The sequence below is a fragment of the Hemiscyllium ocellatum genome, assembly GCF_020745735.1.
Source record: "Hemiscyllium ocellatum isolate sHemOce1 chromosome X unlocalized genomic scaffold, sHemOce1.pat.X.cur. SUPER_X_unloc_5, whole genome shotgun sequence".
Taxonomy (NCBI): Eukaryota; Metazoa; Chordata; class Chondrichthyes; order Orectolobiformes; family Hemiscylliidae; genus Hemiscyllium; species Hemiscyllium ocellatum.
In genome coordinates, this window is record NW_026867595.1 from 2,028 (window position 1) to 24,298 (window position 22,271).

The 22,271-nt window shown below is 58.4% G+C and overlaps 1 protein-coding gene across 3 annotated transcripts in view; it reads right to left on the reverse strand.

The window, feature by feature from the left end:
- Positions 1-591: 591 nt before the first annotated feature.
- The window catches only part of LOC132808967 (serine/threonine-protein phosphatase 6 regulatory ankyrin repeat subunit C-like), a 30,502-nt gene continuing 8,822 nt past the window's right edge, over positions 592-22,271 (reverse strand). Inside the window, exons 4-14 of one of the 3 annotated variants that reach the window (XM_060822359.1) lie at positions 19,346-19,416; positions 16,945-17,145; positions 15,176-15,263; positions 11,781-11,923; positions 10,992-11,204; positions 7,715-7,793; positions 6,828-6,942; positions 5,108-5,190; positions 3,576-3,693; positions 2,820-2,888; positions 592-739 (exon numbers count right to left, since the gene is read on the reverse strand). In XM_060822359.1, coding sequence (XP_060678342.1) covers positions 592-739; positions 2,820-2,888; positions 3,576-3,693; positions 5,108-5,190; positions 6,828-6,942; positions 7,715-7,793; positions 10,992-11,204; positions 11,781-11,923; positions 15,176-15,263; positions 16,945-17,145; positions 19,346-19,416 — 1,328 coding nt within the window. Of the gene's footprint in view, positions 740-2,819; positions 2,889-3,575; positions 3,694-5,107; positions 5,191-6,823; positions 6,943-7,714; positions 7,794-10,991; positions 11,205-11,780; positions 11,924-15,175; positions 15,264-16,944; positions 17,146-19,345; positions 19,417-22,271 lie in introns of those variants that run through there. The other 2 variants (XM_060822360.1, XM_060822361.1) reach the window with 2 other exon arrangements.

The window sequence follows — 22,271 nt, forward strand, 5'->3', positions numbered from 1 at the left end:
AATTTGTGCACCTACACGCCCCAGCCTCCCTCTGCTCCCACCACACTAGACTGCTAACCCAGAGACCCGGGTAATGTTCCGGTGACCCGGCTTCGACAGGCCAGATGGTGGAATTTCAATTCCATAAATATCTGGAATGCAGAGTCTTAACGATGACAGCGAATCCACTGCCAATATTCAGGGGAAACCCCAACAGGTTCACTCATGTCCTTCAGAGATGTAAATCGCCCTCCTTACCTGGCCTGGCCTACACGTGACTCCACACCTATAGCTAACTCTGAAATACTCTCTGGGGAATTAAGGATGGACAATAAATGCTGGCCGAGCCAGTGACCCCCTCATACCCTGGGGAAGAACGGAAAACAACCCCTTTTCAAACCATGCCCCTGGTTTTAGATCACCCCTCCGTACACGCGGGACTAAGGTCAGCAGGGTCGGAGGGATTTTATATGTCGAGTGTGGAACCCACCGAGGGGGGAGGGGGGAGGGGGGTGAGACTGGGCAGTGAGGCTGAGGTGGACAGCTCCAGACCTCCCTCCCTGATCGGGGTCCCGGGGAGAGCAGAGCCCAGGCCGGTGTCAGTGTTCCCTCTTACCTTCTGTAGGCCTCAGAAGCAGCAGCAGCGTAGTGCAGAGGAGTACAGCCCCTGCTGTCTGTTCTGGCAATACTGGCACCGGCGGTTATTAATGTAACCGTACACTGGTAACTGCCACTGGCAGCTGCATAGTGCAAGGCAGACCTGCAGGGCCAGGAGGGAGGCAAGAGAGAAGGTGGTCAGGGAGCAGCTCTTACACACACACACATATATATATCCCCCCCCCCCCCCCCCCCCCCCCACACACACACACCCCTCCCCCAAACACACACACACTCACCCAGACATACACACAGCCCAGACACACACACACTCACCCAGACACACGCTCACAGACTCACTCACCCAGACACACGCACACAGACTCACTCACCCAGACACACGCACACAGACTCACTCACCCAGACACACGCACACAGACTCACTCACCCAGACACACGCACACAGACTCACTCACCCAGACACACGCACACAGACTCACTCACCCAGACATACACACAGACTCACTCACCCAGACACACGCACACAGACTCACTCACCCAGACTCACGCACCCAGACTCACGCACCCAGACTCACGCACCCAGACACACGCTCACAGACACACGCTCACAGACACACGCTCACAGACACACGCTCACAGACACACGCTCACAGACACACGCTCACAGACACACGCTCACAGACACACGCTCACAGACACACGCTCACAGACACACGCTCACAGACACACGCTCACAGACACACGCTCACAGACACACGCTCACAGACACACGCTCACAGACACACGCTCACAGACACACGCTCACAGACACACGCTCACAGACACACGCTCACAGACACACGCTCACAGACACACGCTCACAGACACACGCTCACAGACACACGCTCACAGACACACGCTCACAGACACACGCTCACAGACACACGCTCACAGACACACGCTCACAGACACACGCTCACAGACACACGCTCACAGACACACGCTCACAGACACACGCTCACAGACACACGCTCACAGACACACGCTCACAGACACACGCTCACAGACACACGCTCACAGACACACGCTCACAGACACACGCTCACAGACACACGCTCACAGACACACGCTCACAGACACACGCTCACAGACACACGCTCACAGACACACGCTCACAGACACACGCTCACAGACACACGCTCACAGACACACGCTCACAGACACACGCTCACAGACACACGCTCACAGACACACGCTCACAGACACACGCTCACAGACACACGCTCACAGACACACGCTCACAGACACACGCACACAGACACACGCTCACAGACACACGCTCACAGACACACGCTCACAGACACACCCTCACAGACACACGCTCACAGACACACGCTCACAGACACACGCTCACAGACACACGCTCACAGACACACGCTCACAGACACACGCTCACAGACACACGCTCACAGACACACGCTCACAGACACACGCTCACAGACACACGCTCACAGACACACGCTCACAGACACACGCTCACAGACACACGCTCACAGACACACGCTCACAGACACACGCTCACAGACACACGCTCACAGACACACGCTCACAGACACACGCTCACAGACACACGCTCACAGACACACGCTCACAGACACACGCTCACAGACACACGCTCACAGACACACGCTCACAGACACACGCTCACAGACACACGCTCACAGACACACGCTCACAGACACACGCTCACAGACACACGCTCACAGACACACGCTCACAGACACACGCTCACAGACACACGCTCACAGACACACGCTCACAGACACACGCTCACAGACACACGCTCACAGACACACGCTCACAGACACACGCTCACAGACACACGCTCACAGACACACGCTCACAGACACACGCTCACAGACACACGCTCACAGACACACGCTCACAGACTCACTCACCCAGACATACACACAGACTCACTCACCCAGACACATGCTCACAGACTCACTCACCCAGACACACGCACACAGACTCACTCACCCAGACACACGCACACAGACTCACTCACCCAGACACACGCACACAGACTCACTCACCCAGACACACGCTCACAGACTCAATCACCCAGACACACGCTCACAGACTCACTCACCCAGACACACACACACACACACACACACACACACACACACACACCCAGACACACCTCCAGACACTCCCCCTCCTCCCAGGGCTGCACTCACCTTCCAAACGTATCTTCCTTCCTGAGGTCCACCCCACTGCTCAGCAGCAACTTTAAACATTCAACGTTCCTGCAAGAGCCAAGGGACAACATCTGAGAGACTGGGGGCGGGAGGGGGGAGAGACCATTGGGGGCAGGGGGGAGGGGGTCCAGAGTAAAACGTGGCTCCAAATACAGTGGCAGGGTCCGCACGTCACAAGGGAGCTGAGGGGCAGGGAGCATTAACAGGGGGAGGGAGGGTGGGGGCTGAAGGGGGACAGAGGGGGGAAGACGGAGACAGAGAGCAGGGGGGAGGGAGAGAGCAGGAGGGTAGCGGAAAAAGGGACAGAATAGGTGAAGGGTCGGGGGGGAGAGAGAGAGAGAAAGGGGGGGGAGAGAATGAAAGAGTGGGAGGGAGGGGGGGGGAGAGTGTGAAAGGGGGGAGGGGGGAGAGAGAGTGAAAGGGGGGAGGGGGGGGAGAGAAAAAGGGGGGAGGGAGGGGGAGGAGAGAGAGGGGGGGGTGGGGGCGGGGGAGAGAGAGGGAGGGGGTGGGGGAGAGGGTGAGAGAGGGGTGGGGGGGGGGGAGAGAGAGAGCAAGGGGGGTGGGGAGAGAGAGGGAGGGGCAGGGGGACAGAGATGGGGGTGGGGGGGGAAGAGGGGAGAGGGGGAGGTGGTGGGGGAGGGGAGAGAGGGGCAGGCGCGGGGGGGGGGAGGGGGGCGAGAGGCGGGGGGGGCGTAGACAGCACGCCTACCAAGGGGGTTGCGGAGTGTCACTCACCCTCCTGAAGCAGCAGCATGAAGGCAGGTCCTTCCGAGGTCATCGGGGGTGTTTATGTCAAAGCCTGCAGACAGGACGTGCACGTTACTGAACGATGACACAATGCTGTACATTTGACCTGGAAACGGCCAACAGGAAGAGAAAGTTGAATTAGGCCGAAGGCTCACACTGAGACAAGACAGACTGACAGTCAGCAGCAGCAGAGAGAGGCAGAGTGCGCACCGCCGGGCAGAGAGAGCTCCCCAAGTTACCCACTCCTTCACCACCACCCGCTCGGAGAAACACACAGTCTGACAGCTGGAGAATGGCAGGCCCAATTACCCAGAGTCCCCAGGGGCAGTGACAGCCCTCCCTGTCAATCCTGGTGACACACCCCCACCCCGTCACCCTCGTTGCCATCCAGTGCTGACTGACCCACCGACCGATGGCCCCCCCCCTCCGAAACCCCTACATCCCTCATCCAAAGAGGAGGGATGGGACGGAGTGGGGGAAGGGGTGAGGGAGCACTGCCGCCCAACGGTGATGGCATACCGGCCTCAGTGGAGTTATTTCACCGGGGACCCAGGCTCCAATCCCATCACGGCAGGCAGCTGGAGGACTTCAAACACAATCGTCTTTTGTTTGAAATTCCAGAATTAAGAGTCTAGCGATGACCATAAATCTGTTGTTAGGGCTGGGGGAATAAACCCACCCAGTTCACTCATCTCCTTTCGGGAGGGTAACTGCGGGCCTGGCCTGGCCTACACATGACTCCAGACCCACAACGTTCCGGTTCACTCAGAACTATCCCTCTCGGGTGGCAACGAACACCAACCTTGCCATCACCCCGTGACTGAATCATCACAGAATACAATCCCTACAGTGCAGGAACAGGCCCTACGGCCCAACAACTCCACACCGACCCTCCGAAAACTATCCCACCCCGACCCATTCCCCAAACCGATTACTTGGCACTTACCCCTGACCAATCCCACCCTAACCTGCACATCCCTGGGCACTATGGGGACAATTTAGCACGGCCAATCCCACCCTAACCTGCACATCCCTAGATACTACGGGACAATCTAGCACGGCCAATCCAACCCTAACCTGCACATCCCTGGGCACTACGGGACAATTTAGCACGGCCAATCCCACCCTAACCTGCACATCCCTGGGCACTATGGGACAATTTAGCACAGCCAATCCCACCCTAACCTGCACATCCCTGGGCACTACGGGGACAATTTAGCACGGCCAATCCCACCCTAACCTGCACATTGTGGGAAGAAACCGGTGCACCCGGAGGAAACCCTCGCAGACAAGGGTTGGGGGAAATGTGTAAACCCCACACAGACAGTCACTTGAGGGTGGGATCAAACCCAGGTCCCTGACGCCGTGAGGCAACAGTGCTGACCTCTGAATGAATTAAAACAAAGCCATGTGAAAGTGGATGAGATGGTGCTGGCTGGAGCGAGCGGGGGGGGGGGGGGGGGGGGGGAGAGGGAGAGGGAGGGAGGGTGGGGGTGGCGGGGTAGTGTGAGGGGACGTGCCTGATGAGAGTAACTTGCGACAGCAGTCCGAAAACCCGTAAAGTACAGCCAGGTGCAGAGGAAACATGCCGTGGATCCCACGCCTGGAAGGAAAAATAAAGAGGGTTTAAAAACAGACAGAGAGAGAGAGAGACTGACGTTCACAATGTGTCAGGTGCCCACAGATCAGAACACACACACACACACACACACACACACACACACACCACTGCTCCCGTCGCCAATGAGCCAGGGACTGAAGCCACCAGACAAATACACGGCTCAGGGTTGAACTCACCGAGAACTGGAGGGATGTGACAGATTTACCAGGACATTACACGGGGGATGGTTGGAGGGTTTTGGTGGCAGAATGAGATTGGACAAACTGTCAGAGCAGAGGAGACAGAGAGAGGGGGCTGTGACAGAGACGTGTCATACCATGAGAGTCATCAATAGGGGAGACTGGAAGGAATCTTCCCCCCCCTCGAATTGGTGGGGAGTGGGGGGAGCAGTGACTGGGGGAAGGGGTGCAGATTGAAGGTGAGGGGCACAAAGTTTGGGGGAGGGGTGGGATGTGTGATGATTTGTTTTACACCCAGAGTGGTGTGGGGTGGGGTATCCGAAACTCACTGCCCGAGGGGGTAGGACAGGGAGGAACCCCCATCAGAACATGGAGGATGGGTTTAGACGGGCACTCGCAGTGCCAACGCAATGGGGCAAAGAGCTGGGAACCAGGGGTTAGGGCAGTGAGGTGGTGTCCATCACGGAGCCGGTGGGCCGAAGGGCCTGTTCCTGCACGACAGACCTCACCAAACCAGTCACAACACCGAGCTTCGGAGGTGGGTACTGAACTCAGGCACTGACAGGAGGGACAGAGACAGAGTGAGGGGACAGGGGAGACAGGGTAGGCACTGACAGGAGGGACGGGGACAGAGTGAGGGGACAGGGGAGACAGGGTAGGCACTGACAGGAGGGACGGGGACAGAGTGAGGGGACAGGGGAGACAGGGTAGGCACTGACGGGAGGGACAGGGACAGAGTGGGGGGACAGGGGAGACAGGGTAGGCACTGGCGGGAGGGACAGAGACAGAGTGAGGGGTCAGGGGAGACAGGGTAGGCACTGACAGGAGGGACAGAGACAGGGTGGGGGGACAGGGGAGACAGGGTAGGCACTGACAGGAGGGACAGAGACAGAGTGAGGGGACAGGGGAGACAGGGTAGGCACTGACAGGAGGGACAGAGACAGAGACAGAGTGGGGGGACAGGGGAGACAGGGTAGGCACTGACAGGAGGGACAGAGACAGAGTGGGGGGACAGGGGAGACAGGGTAGGCACTGACAGGAGGGACAGAGACAGAGTGAGGGGACAGGGGAGACAGGGTAGGTACTGACAGGAGGGACAGAGACAGAGTGAGGGGACAGGGGAGACAGGGTAGGTACTGACAGGAGGGACAGAGACAGAGTGAGGGGACAGGGGAGACAGGGTAGGTACTGACAGGAGGGACAGAGACAGAGTGGGGGGACAGGGGAGACAGGGTAGGCACTGACAGGAGGGACAGAGACAGAGTGAGGGGTCAGGGGAGACAGGGTAGGCACTGACAGGAGGGACAGAGACAGAGTGAGGGGTCAGGGGTGACAGGGTAGGCACTGACAGGAGGGACAGAGACAGAGTGAGGGGTCAGGGGTGACAGGGTAGGCACTGACAGGGAGGTGGGGGGATACGGAGTGGACCCTGTTACTCACCGTGCGGTGTCAGCACCGTTGGTCATTAAGGTACTGATCAGTAACTCGTGACCGTACCTAGCAGCTACATGTAGAGGAGTATTGCCATATATATCTGCACAGTCTATCTCTCCACCTGAGAACAACACAGGAACACATGAGACATCCACAGACACCCAGCACCATTCCCGTCTCAAACACATACAGCATTTCAGCCCCGACCAGTTACAGAGGCAGACAGACACCCCCAGGCGGAATCCCCCGACTCCCGGATGGAGGCGTTCCCCTCTCCTGCGACTCCAACCCCAGCTCCTTCGGACTAAAACCACCCCCAGGATCCGGAAGTGAAGGATCAAAGGTCAAGGTCATTATTTACACAGGACGATCAACTCACTCGATGTCAGCAACACTGTGGCAGGGAGGGAAATCACTCACTCTTCTCCGGAATACACAACACGGGGTTAATCAGTCACCCCATCCCCCTCCCCCTCACCGAACTGTCCCCCAGAATACACAACACGGGGTTAATCAGTCACCCCATCCCCCCCCCTCACTGAACTGTCCCCCAGAATACACAACACGGGGTTAATCAGTCACCCCATCCCCCCCCCCTCACCGAACTGTCCCCCAGAATACACAACACGGGGTTAATCAGTCACCCCATCCCCCTCCCCCTCACCGAACTGTCCCCCAGAATACCCAACACGGGGTTAATCAGTCACACCCCCTCCCCACCCCCCTCACCGAACTGTCCCCCAGAATACACAACACGGGGTTAATCAGTCACACCCCCTCCCCACCCCCCTCACCGAACTGCCCCCCAGAATACCCAGCACGGGGTGAATCAGTCCCCGTTGCCTGAGTGAAGTGGCCGGGTTCCCCCTGGGTCAGGGGGAGATCCCACCTACCGTTCTGGATGAGGATCTGAGAGCGTGTAAACCTGCCGTGAATCGCGGCCATGTGCAACGGACTCTTCCCATCCTTACTCTGTAACAGGGAGAGAGAGAGAGAGTGTCAGTCAGCAGGGCCCACAGCACAGGAGGGAAAGGCCCTTTGGCCCATCGGCTCTGTACTGGTCAGAAACACCCACCCCATTATCCTAACCTTGGTCCCCATTCGGGGGGAGCGGGGGACAGGTTCCTTTCCGTCTCCCCTACCGATGACCCTCTCAGTTTTCTGTCACATCCCCCTCTCTCAGTCTCCTGTGCTCCAGGGAAAACATCCCCAGTCTGTCCAATCTCGCTCCAACCCCCAAGTGGGTCATGTTCTGGTAAATCTCCCCCTGCACGCCCTCTGTCACACACCGCACCCCCCCCCCTCACCCCAGAACTGCACACAATACTCTCACAGTATGCCCTGACTGAAGGTTTACACAGTCCCAGTGCTGGCCTCTCTGCTCTTCGTCCCGACACATTGACGAGTAAAGGCGAGGGTCCCATTCCCGTTCCGAATCACTGTATTCCCCCCTGTCCCACTCCCTGAAGGGACTGGCGGCAACGCACACTGCTGCATCCCATGGTGCTCTGGTCCATCACGTGTGACCTTTCCTTGCCTACACCCATCAGCTCACACGTTTACCCAGACCGAATTGAGTGGGGCACAGTGGCTCAGCGGTGAGCACTGCTGCCTCACAGCGCCAGGGGTCCCGGTTCGATTCCACCCTCAGGCAGGAACAGAGGGTTCGAGTTAGAAAGAGAAGCCGGGACCATTTCCACTGGAGTGTAGGAACTGGAGGGGTGACCGTAGAGATGTTTATCAAATAATGCCGGGTACGGACAGAGTTGATGGTGGTTATCCTCTTCCCCAGGATGGAGGAAACTCAAAGCTGGTGAGAAGAGACAGATTTAAAGACGACCTAACAGGCAATCTTTACACGCAGAGCGTGGTTCGTGCGTGGAATGAACTTCCTGAGGAAGTGGGGGGTGTGGGTGCAGTGCCAATGTTTAAAAGGCGTTTGGATAAGGACACAGAGAGGGAAAGGGATATGGGCTAGGAGCAGGGGTAGGTGTGGGACTAGTTTAGTTTGGGATTAGGGTCGGCACGGACTGGATGGGCTGAAGGGTCTGTTTCAGTGCTGTGTGACCGTCTGCCTGGGTGGAGTTTGCACATTTGTGGGTGCTCCACCTTCCTCCCACAACCCAGGGATGTGCAGGTTAGGGTGGGATTGGCCGTGCTAAATTGCCCCCGTAGTGCCCAGGGATGTGCAGGTTAGGGTGGGATTGGCCATGCTAAATTGTCCCCGTAGTGCCCAGGGATGTGCAGGTTAGGGTGGGATTGGCCATGCTAAATTGTCCCGTCGTGCCCAGGGATGTGCAGGTTAGGGTGGGATTGGCCGTGCTAAATTGCCCCGTAGTGCCCAGGGATGGGCAGGTTATGGTGGATTGGCCGTGCTAAATTGTCCCCGTAGTGCCCAGGGATGTGCAGGTTAGGGTGGGATTGGCCATGCTAAATTGTCCCGTAGTGCCCAGGGATGTGCAGGTTAGGGTGGGATCGGCTGTGAGAAATGTAGGGTTATTGGGACAGGGTGGGTGGGGAGGGGATGGGTCTGTGTGGGATGCTTTTCGGAGGGTTGACGTGGTCCCGATGTGCTGAACGGCCTCCTTCCACACTATCGGGATGCTGTATGGTGAAGAAAAAGCCCCATTGCTGTGGGTCTGGAGTCACGTGGAGGCCAGGCCAGGCCAGGTCAGGATGGCGAGGCCCTCAGTGAGCCAGGTGGGTTTTTCCAATCATCGACAATTCTTTCATGGCATGCTGTGGGTGGGATTGTTCCCTGGGTCTCTGGCCATCCCTCCCCGGGTAACACTGCCATCCCCTCAGTCTTGATATCAGTAATAGATGGTGAGAATAGCCGGGGAGGGGGGGAACGTGCACCGATTCCGGCCGGACCAGCTGATTGACGGAATCCACACCTGCCGTTGCTGAGATGAGAAGCTGGAACTCTCTGGAGTAACAGCTGATCCCGCGAGGCCATCAGCTCCTCCCCCTACACCCTTCAACACCCACCTCCCCACCACCTTCACTGCATTAATTCCACTGCTATCCTCCAACACAGAACATTCCAGCGCTGTCCAGGCCCTTGAGCCCTCGATGTTGCCCTGACCTGTGGAACAGACCTGAAGCCCATCTAACCTACACTATTCCATTCTCGTCCAGTTGTCTATCCAATGACCAGTTAAATGCCCTTAAAGTTGGCGGGTCTAGCACTGTTGCAGGCAATGCATTCCACACCCCTACTACATCTATCACTGCTCAATTTAAAGCTATGCCTCCTCGTGCTAGCCATCACCATCTGAGCAGAAACGCGCTCCCTTGTCCACTCGATCTAACCCTCTGATTATCTTGTAAGTCTCTATTAAGTCACCCTGACCCACCTTCTCTCTAACAAAAACAGCTTCAAGTCTCTCAGCCTTTCCTCCTCAGACCTTCCCACCGTACCAGGCAACATCCTGGTGAATCACCTCTGCACCCATTCCAAAGCTTCCAGGTCCTTCCTGTAACGCGGTGACCAGAACTATACACGATACTCCGAGTGCGGCCGCTCCAGAGTTTTGTCCAGTTGCAGCATGACCTTGTAGCTCCGAAACTCCACATCAGCCGCTGTCCCCATATCCAGCTGTTTGGTCACCTTTCTCAAAGGACTCAATAAGGTCCGTGAGGCACAACCTACCCTTCACAAAACCGTGTGGACTACCCCCAATCAACGTATTCCTTTCTAGATGATTATAATCCTTTCCAACACTTTACCCACAACTGAAGGAAGGCTCACCCCAGTCTGTAATTACCAGGGTTATCTCCATTTCTTGAACAAAGGGACAACATTTGCTATCCTCCAGTCTCTGGCACTATTCCTGTAGACAATGATGACAAAGATCAAAGCCAAAGGCTCTGCAAACTCCTCCCTGGTTTCCTAGAGAATCCTAGAATAAATCCCATCTGGCCCAGGGGACTTATCTATTTTCACACCTTTCCGAAGTCCCTTGATCTCTCCCTGTGGGAGCGAGGAACCCACGTTCCCTGCCGCGGAAGATTGGGGGGGAGGGGTTAGGAGTGAAGACGATTCCTACCCAATCCCCCAGACAAGGGGTCAAGCAGCAACGACATTCACAATCACATCCCGCCAACTCCCCAGGCCCCACGGGGCTTCCAGGGGAGGGGAGGGGGGGAACAGTGCTGTGAGCTTACCTGAACATTGACGTCCGCCCCGTTGTTGACCAGGAGCTCGAGGCATAACGCACCGTTGGTGGAGACGGCGGCAAAGTGCAGCGGGGTGAAGCCTTGCTCGTTCGGCTGGTTAACGTTGGCACCAGAGTTCACCAGCTCGTTGGCGACCGCGTCTTGTCCAGTGTAACAGGCGATGTGGAGGGCAGTGTTCCCGTAGGCGTTCGGCTCATCGATCTGCGGGAGGCAACGGCACACCGTTCAGCTCGCCCCCATCCCTCCCGGCACCTTCACTGCTTTCCAGGATCGGGGAGGGCGTGCCAACGGGGCGCGGTGGGGCTGCGTTCCCCTCCAGCTCAGCGGCATGGAAGAGACGCCAGGATCTCACCGGGCTGTTTGGGGGAGTCGGGGGGCAAATGCAGTTACTATAAAGCCCCCGTGCCAGGAGGGGAGTGGGCACTATTCGGAGTCACCGCCTCTCCGATAACCCGAGAGGGGGGAACCGCTGTGAAGGGGACCTCACCGATCCTGAGCAGCTCTTCGGAAAACATATGGGGGGGGGGGGGGGGGGGGGGGGTACTACCCTGATGTTTCCTGAAGCCTGGACACATCCCTGCACGGACGTCACCAAACCAAGAACTGGGGGCTTGGCATGCCCGCTGGTGCGTTCAGCACCAAAGGTTTGAGAGTGCTTTAGGGGACGGGCGGAGGGAGAACGAGTCGGACCCTGGGGCGAGGGATTCCAGCGGGCGCCCACCCCCAGCCCCTTCCCCCCCCCCCCCCCCAACCCCCCAACCCCCCGGCGGCACTGACCTCCACCCCGAGGTTGAGGAGGTATTTGACCACGTCGACTTGTCCATTTGAAGCAGCAGCGTGCAGCGGTGTGTAACCTCGCTTGTCCTTCCCAGTCACATCAGAGCCACGTGAAGACAACAACTTCACCACCTCTAGGTGCCCTGGGGGGAGGGGGGAACCGAGAGCACAGGGGTCAGCGATTGAGGGGGAGAGGGATTAAATCACCCCTCCCTCACCACCAGATCTCCCCCCAGAAAAACATCCTCCTCCCGCACCACCTGATCTCCCCCTGAAGAAAAACGCTCCCCTCCTTCACTACCGGATCTCCCCCCAAGGAAAAACATCCCACTCCCTCACCACACCCCCCAGTCAAAACTCCCCCCTCCCTCACCACCGGATCTCTCCCCCCAGAAAAACATCCCTCTCCCTCACCAGCTCCCCCCGATAAAAACGCCTCCACTCCCGCACCACCCCCCCAGTAAAAACGTCCCTTCCCTCACCATCCCCTCAGTCAAAACGTCCCCCTACCTCACCATCGCCCCCCCAGTCAAAATGTCCCCCACCCTCACCACCCTCCCCAGTAAAAACATCCCATTCCCTCACCACATCCCCAAGGAAAACACCCCCCTCCCGCACCAGCCCCCCTGTCCAGTAAAACGTCCCCCTCCCTCACCACCCCCCCAGTAAAAACATGCCCCTCCCTCACCCCCCCAGTAAAAACACCCCACTCCCTCACCACCCCCCAGTAAAAACACCCCACTCCCTCACCACCCCCACAGTAAAAACAGCCCCCTCCCTCACCACACCCCCAGTAAAAACAGCCCCCTCCCTCACCACGCCCCCCCAGTAAACATCCCATTTCCCTCACCACACCCCCAGTAAAAACAGCCCCCTCCCTCACCACGCCCCCCAGTAAACATCCCATTTCCCTCACCACACCCCCCAGTAAAAACAGCCCCCTCCCTCACCACACCCCCCCAGTAAAAACATCCCCCTCCCTCACCACCCCCCCAGTAAAAACACCCCCTCCCTCACCACACCCCCCAGTAAAAACAGTCCCCTCCCCTACCACGCCCCCCAGTAAAAACATCCCCCTCCCTCACCACAACCCCAGTAAAAACAGCCCATTTTCCTCACCACACCCCCCCAGTAAAAACATCCCCCTCCCTCACCACGCCCCCCAGTAAAAACAGCCCCCTCCCTCACCACCCCCCCAGTAAAAACAGCCCACTCCCTCACCACGTCCCCAGTAAAAACAGCCCCCTCCCTCACCACACCCCCCAGTAAAAACAGCCCCCTCCCTCACCACACCCCCAGTAAAAACAGCCCCCTCCCTCACCACACCCCCAGTAAAAACAGCCCCCTCCCTCACCACACCCCCCAGTAAAAACACCCCCCTCCCTCACCACACCCCCAGTAAAAACACCCCCCTCCCTCACCACGCCCCCCAGTAAAAACAGTCCCCTCCCTCACCACGCCCCCCAGTAAAAACATCACCCTCCCTCACCACACCCCCAGTAAAAACAGTCCCCTCCCTCACCACGCCCCCCAGTAAAAACACCCCACTCCCTCACCACACCCCCAGTAAAAACACCCCCCTCCCTCACCACACCCCCAGTAAAAACAGCCCATTTCCCTCACCACACCCCCCCAGTAAAAACAGTCCCCTCCCTCACCACGTCCCCCAGTAAAAACAGCCCCCTCCCTCACCACGCCCCCCAGTAAAAACAGCCCCCTCCCTCACCACACCCCCCAGTAAAAACAGCCCCCTCCCTCACCACACCCCCAGTAAAAACAGCCCCCTCCCTCACCACACCCCCAGTAAAAACAGCCCCCTCCCTCACCACACCCCCAGTAAAAACACCCCCTCCCTCACCACGCCCCCCAGTAAAAACAGTCCCCTCCCTCACCACGCCCCCCAGTAAAAACATCCCCCTCCCTCACCACCCCCCAGTAAAAACACCCCCTCCCTCACCACGCCCCCCAGTAAACATCCCATTTCCCTCACCACACCCCCCAGTAAAAACAGCCCCCTCCCTCACCACACCCCCAGTAAAAACAGCCCCCTCCCTCACCACACCCCCCAGTAAAAACAGCCCCCTCCCTCACCACACCCAGTAAAAACAGCCCCCTCCCTCACCACGCCCCCCCAGTAAAAACAGCCCCCTCCCTCACCACGCCCCCCCAGTAAAAACATCCCCCTCCCTCACCACACCCCCAGTAAAAACAGCCCCCTCCCTCACCACGCCCCCCCAGTAAAAACATCCCCCTCCCTCACCACACCCCCAGTAAAAACAGCCCCCTCCCTCACCATCCCCCCCAGTAAAGACATCCCCCTCCCTCACCACCCCCCCAGTAAAAACACCCCCCTCCCTCACCACGCCCCCCAGTAAACATCCCATTTCCCTCACCACACCCCCCAGTAAAAACAGCCCCCTCCCTCACCACACCCCCAGTAAAAACAGTCCCCTCCCTCACCACGCCCCCCAGTAAAAACAGTCCCCTCCCTCACCACGCCCCCCAGTAAAAACAGCCCCCTCCCTCACCACACCCCCAGTAAAAACAGCCCCCTCCCTCACCACACCCCCAGTAAAAACAGCCCATTTCCCTCACCACACCCCCCCAGTAAAAACAGCCCCCTCCCTCACCACGCTCCCCAGTAAAAACAGCCCCCTCCCTCACCACACCCCCCAGTAAAAACAGCCCACTCCCTCACCACGCCCCCCAGTAAAAACAGCACCCCCTCACCACGCTCCCCAGTAAAAACAGCCCCCTCCCTCACCACACCCCCCAGTAAAAACAGCCCCCTCCCTCACCACACCCAGTAAAAACAGCCCCCTCCCTCACCCACCCCCCCAGTAAAAACATCCCATTTCCCTCACCACACCCCCCAGTTAAAACAGCCCCCTTCCTCACCACCCCCCCAGTAATGACATCCCCCCTCCCTCACCACGCCCCCCAGTAAAAACATCCCATTTCCCTCACCACGCCCCCCAGTAAAAACATCCCATTTCCCTCACCACACCCCCCAGTAATGACATCCCCCTCCCTCAACCCCCTTCAGTAATGACATCCCCCTCCCTCAACCCCCCTCAGTAATGACATCCCCCTCCCTCAACCCCCCTCAGTAATGACATCCCCCTCCCTGACACAAAGTGAAGACACAGCCCAACCCTCCTCCCTGCCACGCCTCAGCGACTTCCCTTGATCCTGCGATAACACGCAGCCTGATCCTCCTCATCGCTGCCGGGGACTTGCTGGGCTCGCTCTCCCCCCGTACTGTTTCTGGTTCCCTCTCCTCCCTCGGTGTTGCCGTGCAAGGGGGACGAACTGCTAATTCCGTGCCCGGCTGACATTAACGCAGCCCCTTCTCCCAGCCCATACCCGAGGGGGGGGGGGGGGGAATAGCTCACCTGCGTAGGCAGCCCAGTGAATCGGCTGCCTTTCCTTTTTGTCACAAGCACCGACAGTGGCCCCTTTGCTCAACAGTAGGTGAACCATCTGGATGTGAAAAATAGACACGAGAGACAGAGAGAGAGAGAGAGTAGAGGGCTGCATCAGCAACGGCTGGGTCATTTTAAAGCTCAGAACGCACCCCCCACTCCGCCTTCACATGAGGATGGATGGGTGCCTGAGTCAACGCAGACCCCTCGCCAACAGAGTCTGAGTGCCTGACTCCGGCATCGTTCAGCAATACCCAGCGACAGGACACAGCTCAGGGAGCAGAGATCAAACTGCGGTCTTCCAGATGGTACAGGGTGCGGACTAAACAGACGTGGAGCAGATAGGTCCCCTTGGGGGCAAGGGGTCCTGGGAGGAGAGGTCCCGGTCTGAGGATAAGGAGGGGGGAGCAAATTTGAAACCAGAGTAAAGGAGAAACGACTCCCCCTGAAGGATGGTGCACCTGTGGAACGCAGTACCCCAGAGGAGGGCTGCTGCTGGGACAGTGAGCTAATCTGAGACGGAGTTTGATAGATTTTTAATAGGTCATGGGTTAAAGGGATACGGGGAGAAGGCAGGGCTGAGGAACATATCTGCCACAATCACATGGCGGAGCAGATCCGAAGGGCCGAATGGCCTAATTCTGCCCCTTTTTCTTGCTCACCGAGTACATGAGCAGGGTGGTCACTCTCACCATGATGCCGTGTCTTGAAGAGGGTGCGTTTTGACCTGATTTGAGAGAGAGACTGACCAGGAGGTGCAGAGCGGTCTGTGGTAACGTCAACACAGCTTGGGAGGCCTTGGGTGCTTATCCGCCCTGCCCCCAAGATGGAACAATAGAAGCAGCCTGGCCGGGTGGAGCCAGTGCTCACAGACCTGAGTTTTTATTCAGCTTTTAGATTCAGCAGAATCGATTGGAGTTTTGAGGAAGTAAAAGCTTTTTTTCCCCCTTTCTCTTGGTCACAGTGAGAAGCTGGGGCTCCTATTCCTACCCCTGGCACCGCAAGTCAGAAAGTCTGATTTCTGAATGCTGTGTTTACGGGATGTTACAACAGTTAATTATCGAATCCTTACAATGAGAATCCCTACAGTGTGGGAATAGGCCATTCGGCCCAACAAGTCCACACCGACCCTCCAAAGAGTATCCCACCCAGACGCATCCCCCTACTGTGTTACACTACATTGTTCCTGGACTAATGCACCTAACCGGCACATGCCTGACCATGAAGGGTAACCTTAGCACGGCCAACTCACCATCGTGATAGTTACTGCATGGATTATTAAGCATTCCAAACACAGGTAAGTTCTGATTTGGAGATGCCGGTATTGGATATGGGTGGACAAAAGTTAAAATAAATCACACAACACCAGGGTATAGTCCAACAGGTTTAATTGGGAGCACCACCTTACAACTACATGAAGGAGCGTCGCTCCGAAAGCTAGTGCTTCCAAATAAACCTGTTGGACTATAACTTGGTGTTGCGTGATTTTTAATTTTGTACAAGTTAAGTTATTGCAAGTTCTTCTTCCTTTGAACACATGGCGTTAAACAGGATTCAAAAAGCTGTTTCCTGGAAGGGGTTTTTACGTTAGGGAGGATGAGTTTGACCCATCGACCGCACCGGGAACACAGCACGTTAACATTTTAGCGAGCTGGGGCAGCCCCTCTTTGACCCAGAGGTATGGGACGATCGGGTAAGGCACGACCCCCACCCCACCCCCTGCTGCGGTGACCCCTGACCTCAGCGTGGCTGCTGTAGGCAGCGTGATGCAGAGCGGTCCTCCCAGTGCGGTCGCAGACGTTCACGCTGCTCAGCAGCGGGATCAGGAGCTCGGCACATTTCACCGCCTTGTTGGCAGCAGCAACGTGGAAGGGGGTCTGCCATTGCTTGTCCCGGGCATTCACGTCAGCGGAGTGTTTCAGCAGGACGTTCACGGCTCTCTGAGAAAACAAGACGGTCCTCAGCTCATCGCTCAACACAGCAGGGCCCGCTCCCTCAGCACTGACCCTCCCACAGCACTGACCCCCCCCCCCACAGCACCCGCTCCCTCAGCACTGACCCTCCCACAGCGCCCGCTCCCTCAGCACTGATCCTCCCACAGCACCCTCTCCCTCAGCACTGACCCTCCCACAGCACCCCCCCCACAGCACCCACTCCCTCAGCACTGACCCTCCCACAGCGCCCACTCCTCAGCACTGACCCTCCCACAGCACTGACCCTCCCACAGCACTGACCCTCCCACAGCGCCCACTCCCTCAGCACTGACCCTCCCACAGCACCCGCTCCCACAGCACTGACCCTCTCACAGCACCCGCTCCCTCAGCACTGACCCTCCCACAGCACCCGCTCCCTCAGCACTGACCCTCCCACAGCGCCCGCTCCCTCAGCACTGATCCTCCCGCAGCACCCTCTTCCTCAGCACTGACCCTCCCACAGCACCCACTCCCTCAGCACTGACCCTCCCACAGCGCCCACTCCCTCAGCACTGACCCTCCCGCAGCACTGACCCTCCCACAGCGCCCACTCCCTCAGCACTGACCCTCCCACAGCACTGACCCTCTCACAGCACCCGCTCCCTCAGCACTGACCCTCCCACAGCACCCGCTCCCTCAGCACTGACCCTCCCACAGTACTCACTCCCTCAGCACTGACTTGCCCACAGCACCCACTCCCTCAGCACTGACCCTCCCTCAGCACCCGCTCCCTCACACTGACCCTCTCACAGCGTCCGCTCCCACAGCACTGACCCTCCCACAGCGCCCGCTCCCTCAGCACTGACCCTCCCTCAGCACTGACCCTCCCACAGCGCCCGCTCCCTCAGCACTGATCCTCCCGCAGCACCCTCTCCCTCAGCACTGACCCTCCCACAGCACCCCCCCCACAGCACCCACTCCCTCAGCACTGACCCTCCCACAGCGCCCACTCCCTCAGCACTGACCCTCCCACAGCACTGACCCTCCCACAGCACCCACTCCCGCAGCACTGACCCTCCCACAGCACCCGCTCACACAGCACTGACCCTCCCACAGCACCCGCTCCCTCAGCACTGACCCTCCCACAGCACCCGCTCCCTCAGCACTGACCCTCCCACAGTACTCACTCCCTCAGCACTGACTTGCCCACAGCACCCACTCCCTCAGCACTGACCCTCCCTCAGCACCCGCTCCCTCACACTGACCCTCTCACAGCGTCCGCTCCCACAGCACTGACCCTCCCACAGCACCCGCTCCCTCAGCGCTGACCCTCTCACAGCACCCGCTCCCACAGCACTGACCCTCCCACAGCACCCGCTCCCTCAGCACTGACCCTCCCACAGCACCCGCTCCCTCAGCACTGACCCTCCCACAGTACTCACTCCCTCAGCACTGACTTGCCCACAGCACCCACTCCCTCAGCACTGACCCTCCCTCAGCACCCGCTCCCTCACACTGACCCTCTCACAGCGTCCGCTCCCACAGCACTGACCCTCCCACAGCACCCGCTCCCTCAGCGCTGACCCTCTCACAGCACCCGCTCCCTCTGCGCTGACCCTCCCACAGCACCCACTCACTCTGCGCTGACCCTCCCACAGCACCCGCTCCCTCAGCAATGACCTTCCCACAGCACCCGCTCCCTCAGCACTGACCTTCCCACAGCACCCGCTCCCTCAGCACTGACCCTCCCACAGCACCCGCTCCCTCAGCACTGACCCTCTCACAGCACCCGCTCCCTCAGCACTGACCCTCCCACAGCACCCGTTCCCTCTGCGCTGACCATCCCACAGCACCCGCTCCCTCAGCGCTGACCCTCCCACAGCACCCGTTCCCTCAGCACTGACCCTCCCACAGCACCTGCTCCCTCAGCACTGACCCTTTCACAGCACCCGCTCCCTCAGCACTGACGCTCCCACAGCACCCGCTCCCTCAGCACTGACCCTCCCACAGCACCCGCTCCCTCAGCACTGACCCTCCCACAGCACTCACTCCCTCAGCACTGACTTGCCCACAGCACCCACTCCCTCAGCACTGACCCTCCCACAGCACCCGCTCCCTCAGCACTGACCCTCCCACAGCACCCACTTCCTCAGCGTTGACCGGGTCCCGGTGAGAGACCGGCCTGGTAGTGACAGGGGCGAGGTGGCTGGGGACTGTGGTAACTTACCTCATTGCGAGAGGCTGCAGCTCGATGTAACGGTGTGAGCCACAAGTTGTCCTTCGCATTCACATTAGCACCTGTCACCAGGAGAGAGAGAGAGAGGGGGGGAAGAACCCAGGGTTACACAGCACACAGGCTGACCTCTGACCCTCGGCATGGAGACCGTGAACACAGACAGGGGCCTGACTAACTCGCTCTCGCCCACTCTCCTTCTCTCTCTCGAGAACCAGAGCCTTTCCTGAGCTGGTGAACTCAGTAAGACCACGAGAAGAGGCAGCGGGCAGCTCCTGATCACTCAGATCCAGGCAGATCCACATTCCCATCGCCTCGGCCCCGCTGCACCCACTCCACAATACCCCGCAGCCCCCACCTCACATCACACAAACTGCCCATTCCCACCTGAAACCTGTTTCAATGGCCCTTCCCCGAGCCGGGACAGGGAGCTTCGAGACCATGCAGCCCTCAGAGAGAAAGATTTACCTCATCCCAGTCCTCAAAGGATGACACCCACATCTGCCCCACACATGCGCCCACACACAGAGACACCCACCCACAAGATCAAACATTCAGGATCACTGCAATCGACTCCACCCACCTGACACTCCCCCCACCCCACCCTCCCTCCCAAACTCACCTTTCGAAATCTCAGCTGAAGTAAGGGGCTGTCGAGAACCCTCCTTCCCTGACTACTCACTCACTCCAGCAAACAATCACGCACACATCACGTCTCTCTGCCTCTCACACGCACACACGTCTCTCTCGCACACACGTCTCTCTCTCTCTCGTGCGCACACTTGCTTCCCTCGCGCACACGTCTCGCTCGCGCGTGCACGTGCCTCTCTCTCGTGTATGCACACACACATCTCTCTCACACACGCGTCTCTCTCGCGCGCGCACACGCGCCTCGCTCTCTCTTGCGCGCACACTCGTCTATCGGGCACACGTCTCTCCCTCACGCGCACACACCCGTCTCTCTTTCTCTCTCGCGCCCGCGCACCCGTCTCTCTCTCTCTCTCTCTCTCGCGCGCACCCGTCTCTCTCTCTCTCTCTCTCTCGCGCGCGCACCCGTCTCTCTCTCTCTCTCGCGCGCACACACACCTCTCACTCACTCTCATGCACACACACGCACCTCTCTCTATCACGCACATACCAGTCTCTCACACGCACACGTCTCTCACACAGCTCTCACGCAAGCACACACATATCTCAGGCACAAACACGTCGCACACACATAAGCATCACACTCTCACAAGCGCCTCTCTCACTCACACATGCGTGTCTCGCAAGCACACGCATCTCTCTCGCATGCACATCGCTCATGCCCACGTCTCTCTCACACACCTCACGCCTCTCTCTCTCTCACACACACACAGGCCTCTCTCTCACACACACACACAGGCCTCTCTCTCACACACACACACACAGGCCTCTCTCTCACACACACACACAGGCCTCTCTCTCACACACACACACACAGGCCTCTCTCTCACACACACACACAGGCCTCTCTCTCACACACACACACACAGGCCTCTCTCTCACACACACAGGCCTCTCTCTCACACACACACAGGCCTCTCTCTCACACACACACAGGCCTCTCTCTCACACACACACACAGGCCTCTCTCTCACACACACACACAGGCCTCTCTCTCACACACACACACAGGCCTCTCTCTCACACACACACACAGGCCTCTCTCTCACACACACACACAGGCCTCTCTCTCACACACACACACAGGCCTCTCTCTCACACACACACACACAGGCCTCTCTCTCACACACACACACACAGGCCTCTCTCTCACACACACACACACAGGCCTCTCTCTCACACACACACACACAGGCCTCTCTCTCACACACACACACACAGGCCTCTCTCTCACACACACACACACAGGCCTCTCTCTCACACACACACACAGGCCTCTCTCTCACACACACACACAGGCCTCTCTCTCACACACACACACACAGGCCTCTCTCTCTCACACACACACACACAGGCCTCTCTCTCTCACACACACACACAGGCCTCTCTCTCTCTCACACACACACAGGCCTCTCTCTCTCTCACACACACACAGGCCTCTCTCTCTCTCACACACACACAGGCCTCTCTCTCTCTCACACACACACAGGCCTCTCTCTCACTCACACACACACAGGCCTCTCTCTCTCTCACACACACACAGGCCTCTCTCTCTCTCACACACACACAGGCCTCTCTCTCTCTCACACACACACAGGCCTCTCTCTCTCTCACACACACAGGCCTCTCTCTCTCTCACACACACAGGCCTCTCTCTCACACACACACAGGCCTCTCTCTCACACACACACACAGGCCTCTCTCTCTCACACACACACAGGCCTCTCTCTCTCACACACACACAGGCCTCTCTCTCTCACACACACACAGGCCTCTCTCTCTCACACACACACAGGCCTCTCTCTCTCACACACACACATGCCTCTCTCTCTCACACACACACAGGCCTCTCTCTCTCACACACACACAGGCTCTCTCTCTCACACACACATATGCTCTCTCTCTCTCACACACACACAGGCCTCTCTCTCTCACACACACACAGGCCTCTCTCTCTCACACACACACAGGCCTCTCTCTCTCACACACACACAGGCCTCTCTCTCTCACACACACACAGGCCTCTCTCTCTCACACACACACAGGCCTCTCTCTCTCACACACACACAGGCCTCTCTCTCTCACACACACACAGGCCTCTCTCTCTCACACACACACAGGCCTCTCTCTCTCACACACACACAGGCCTCTCTCTCTCACACACACACAGGCCTCTCTCACACACACACACACACAGGCCTCTCTCACACACACACAGGCCTCTCTCACACACACACAGGCCTCTCTCACACACACACAGGCCTCTCTCACA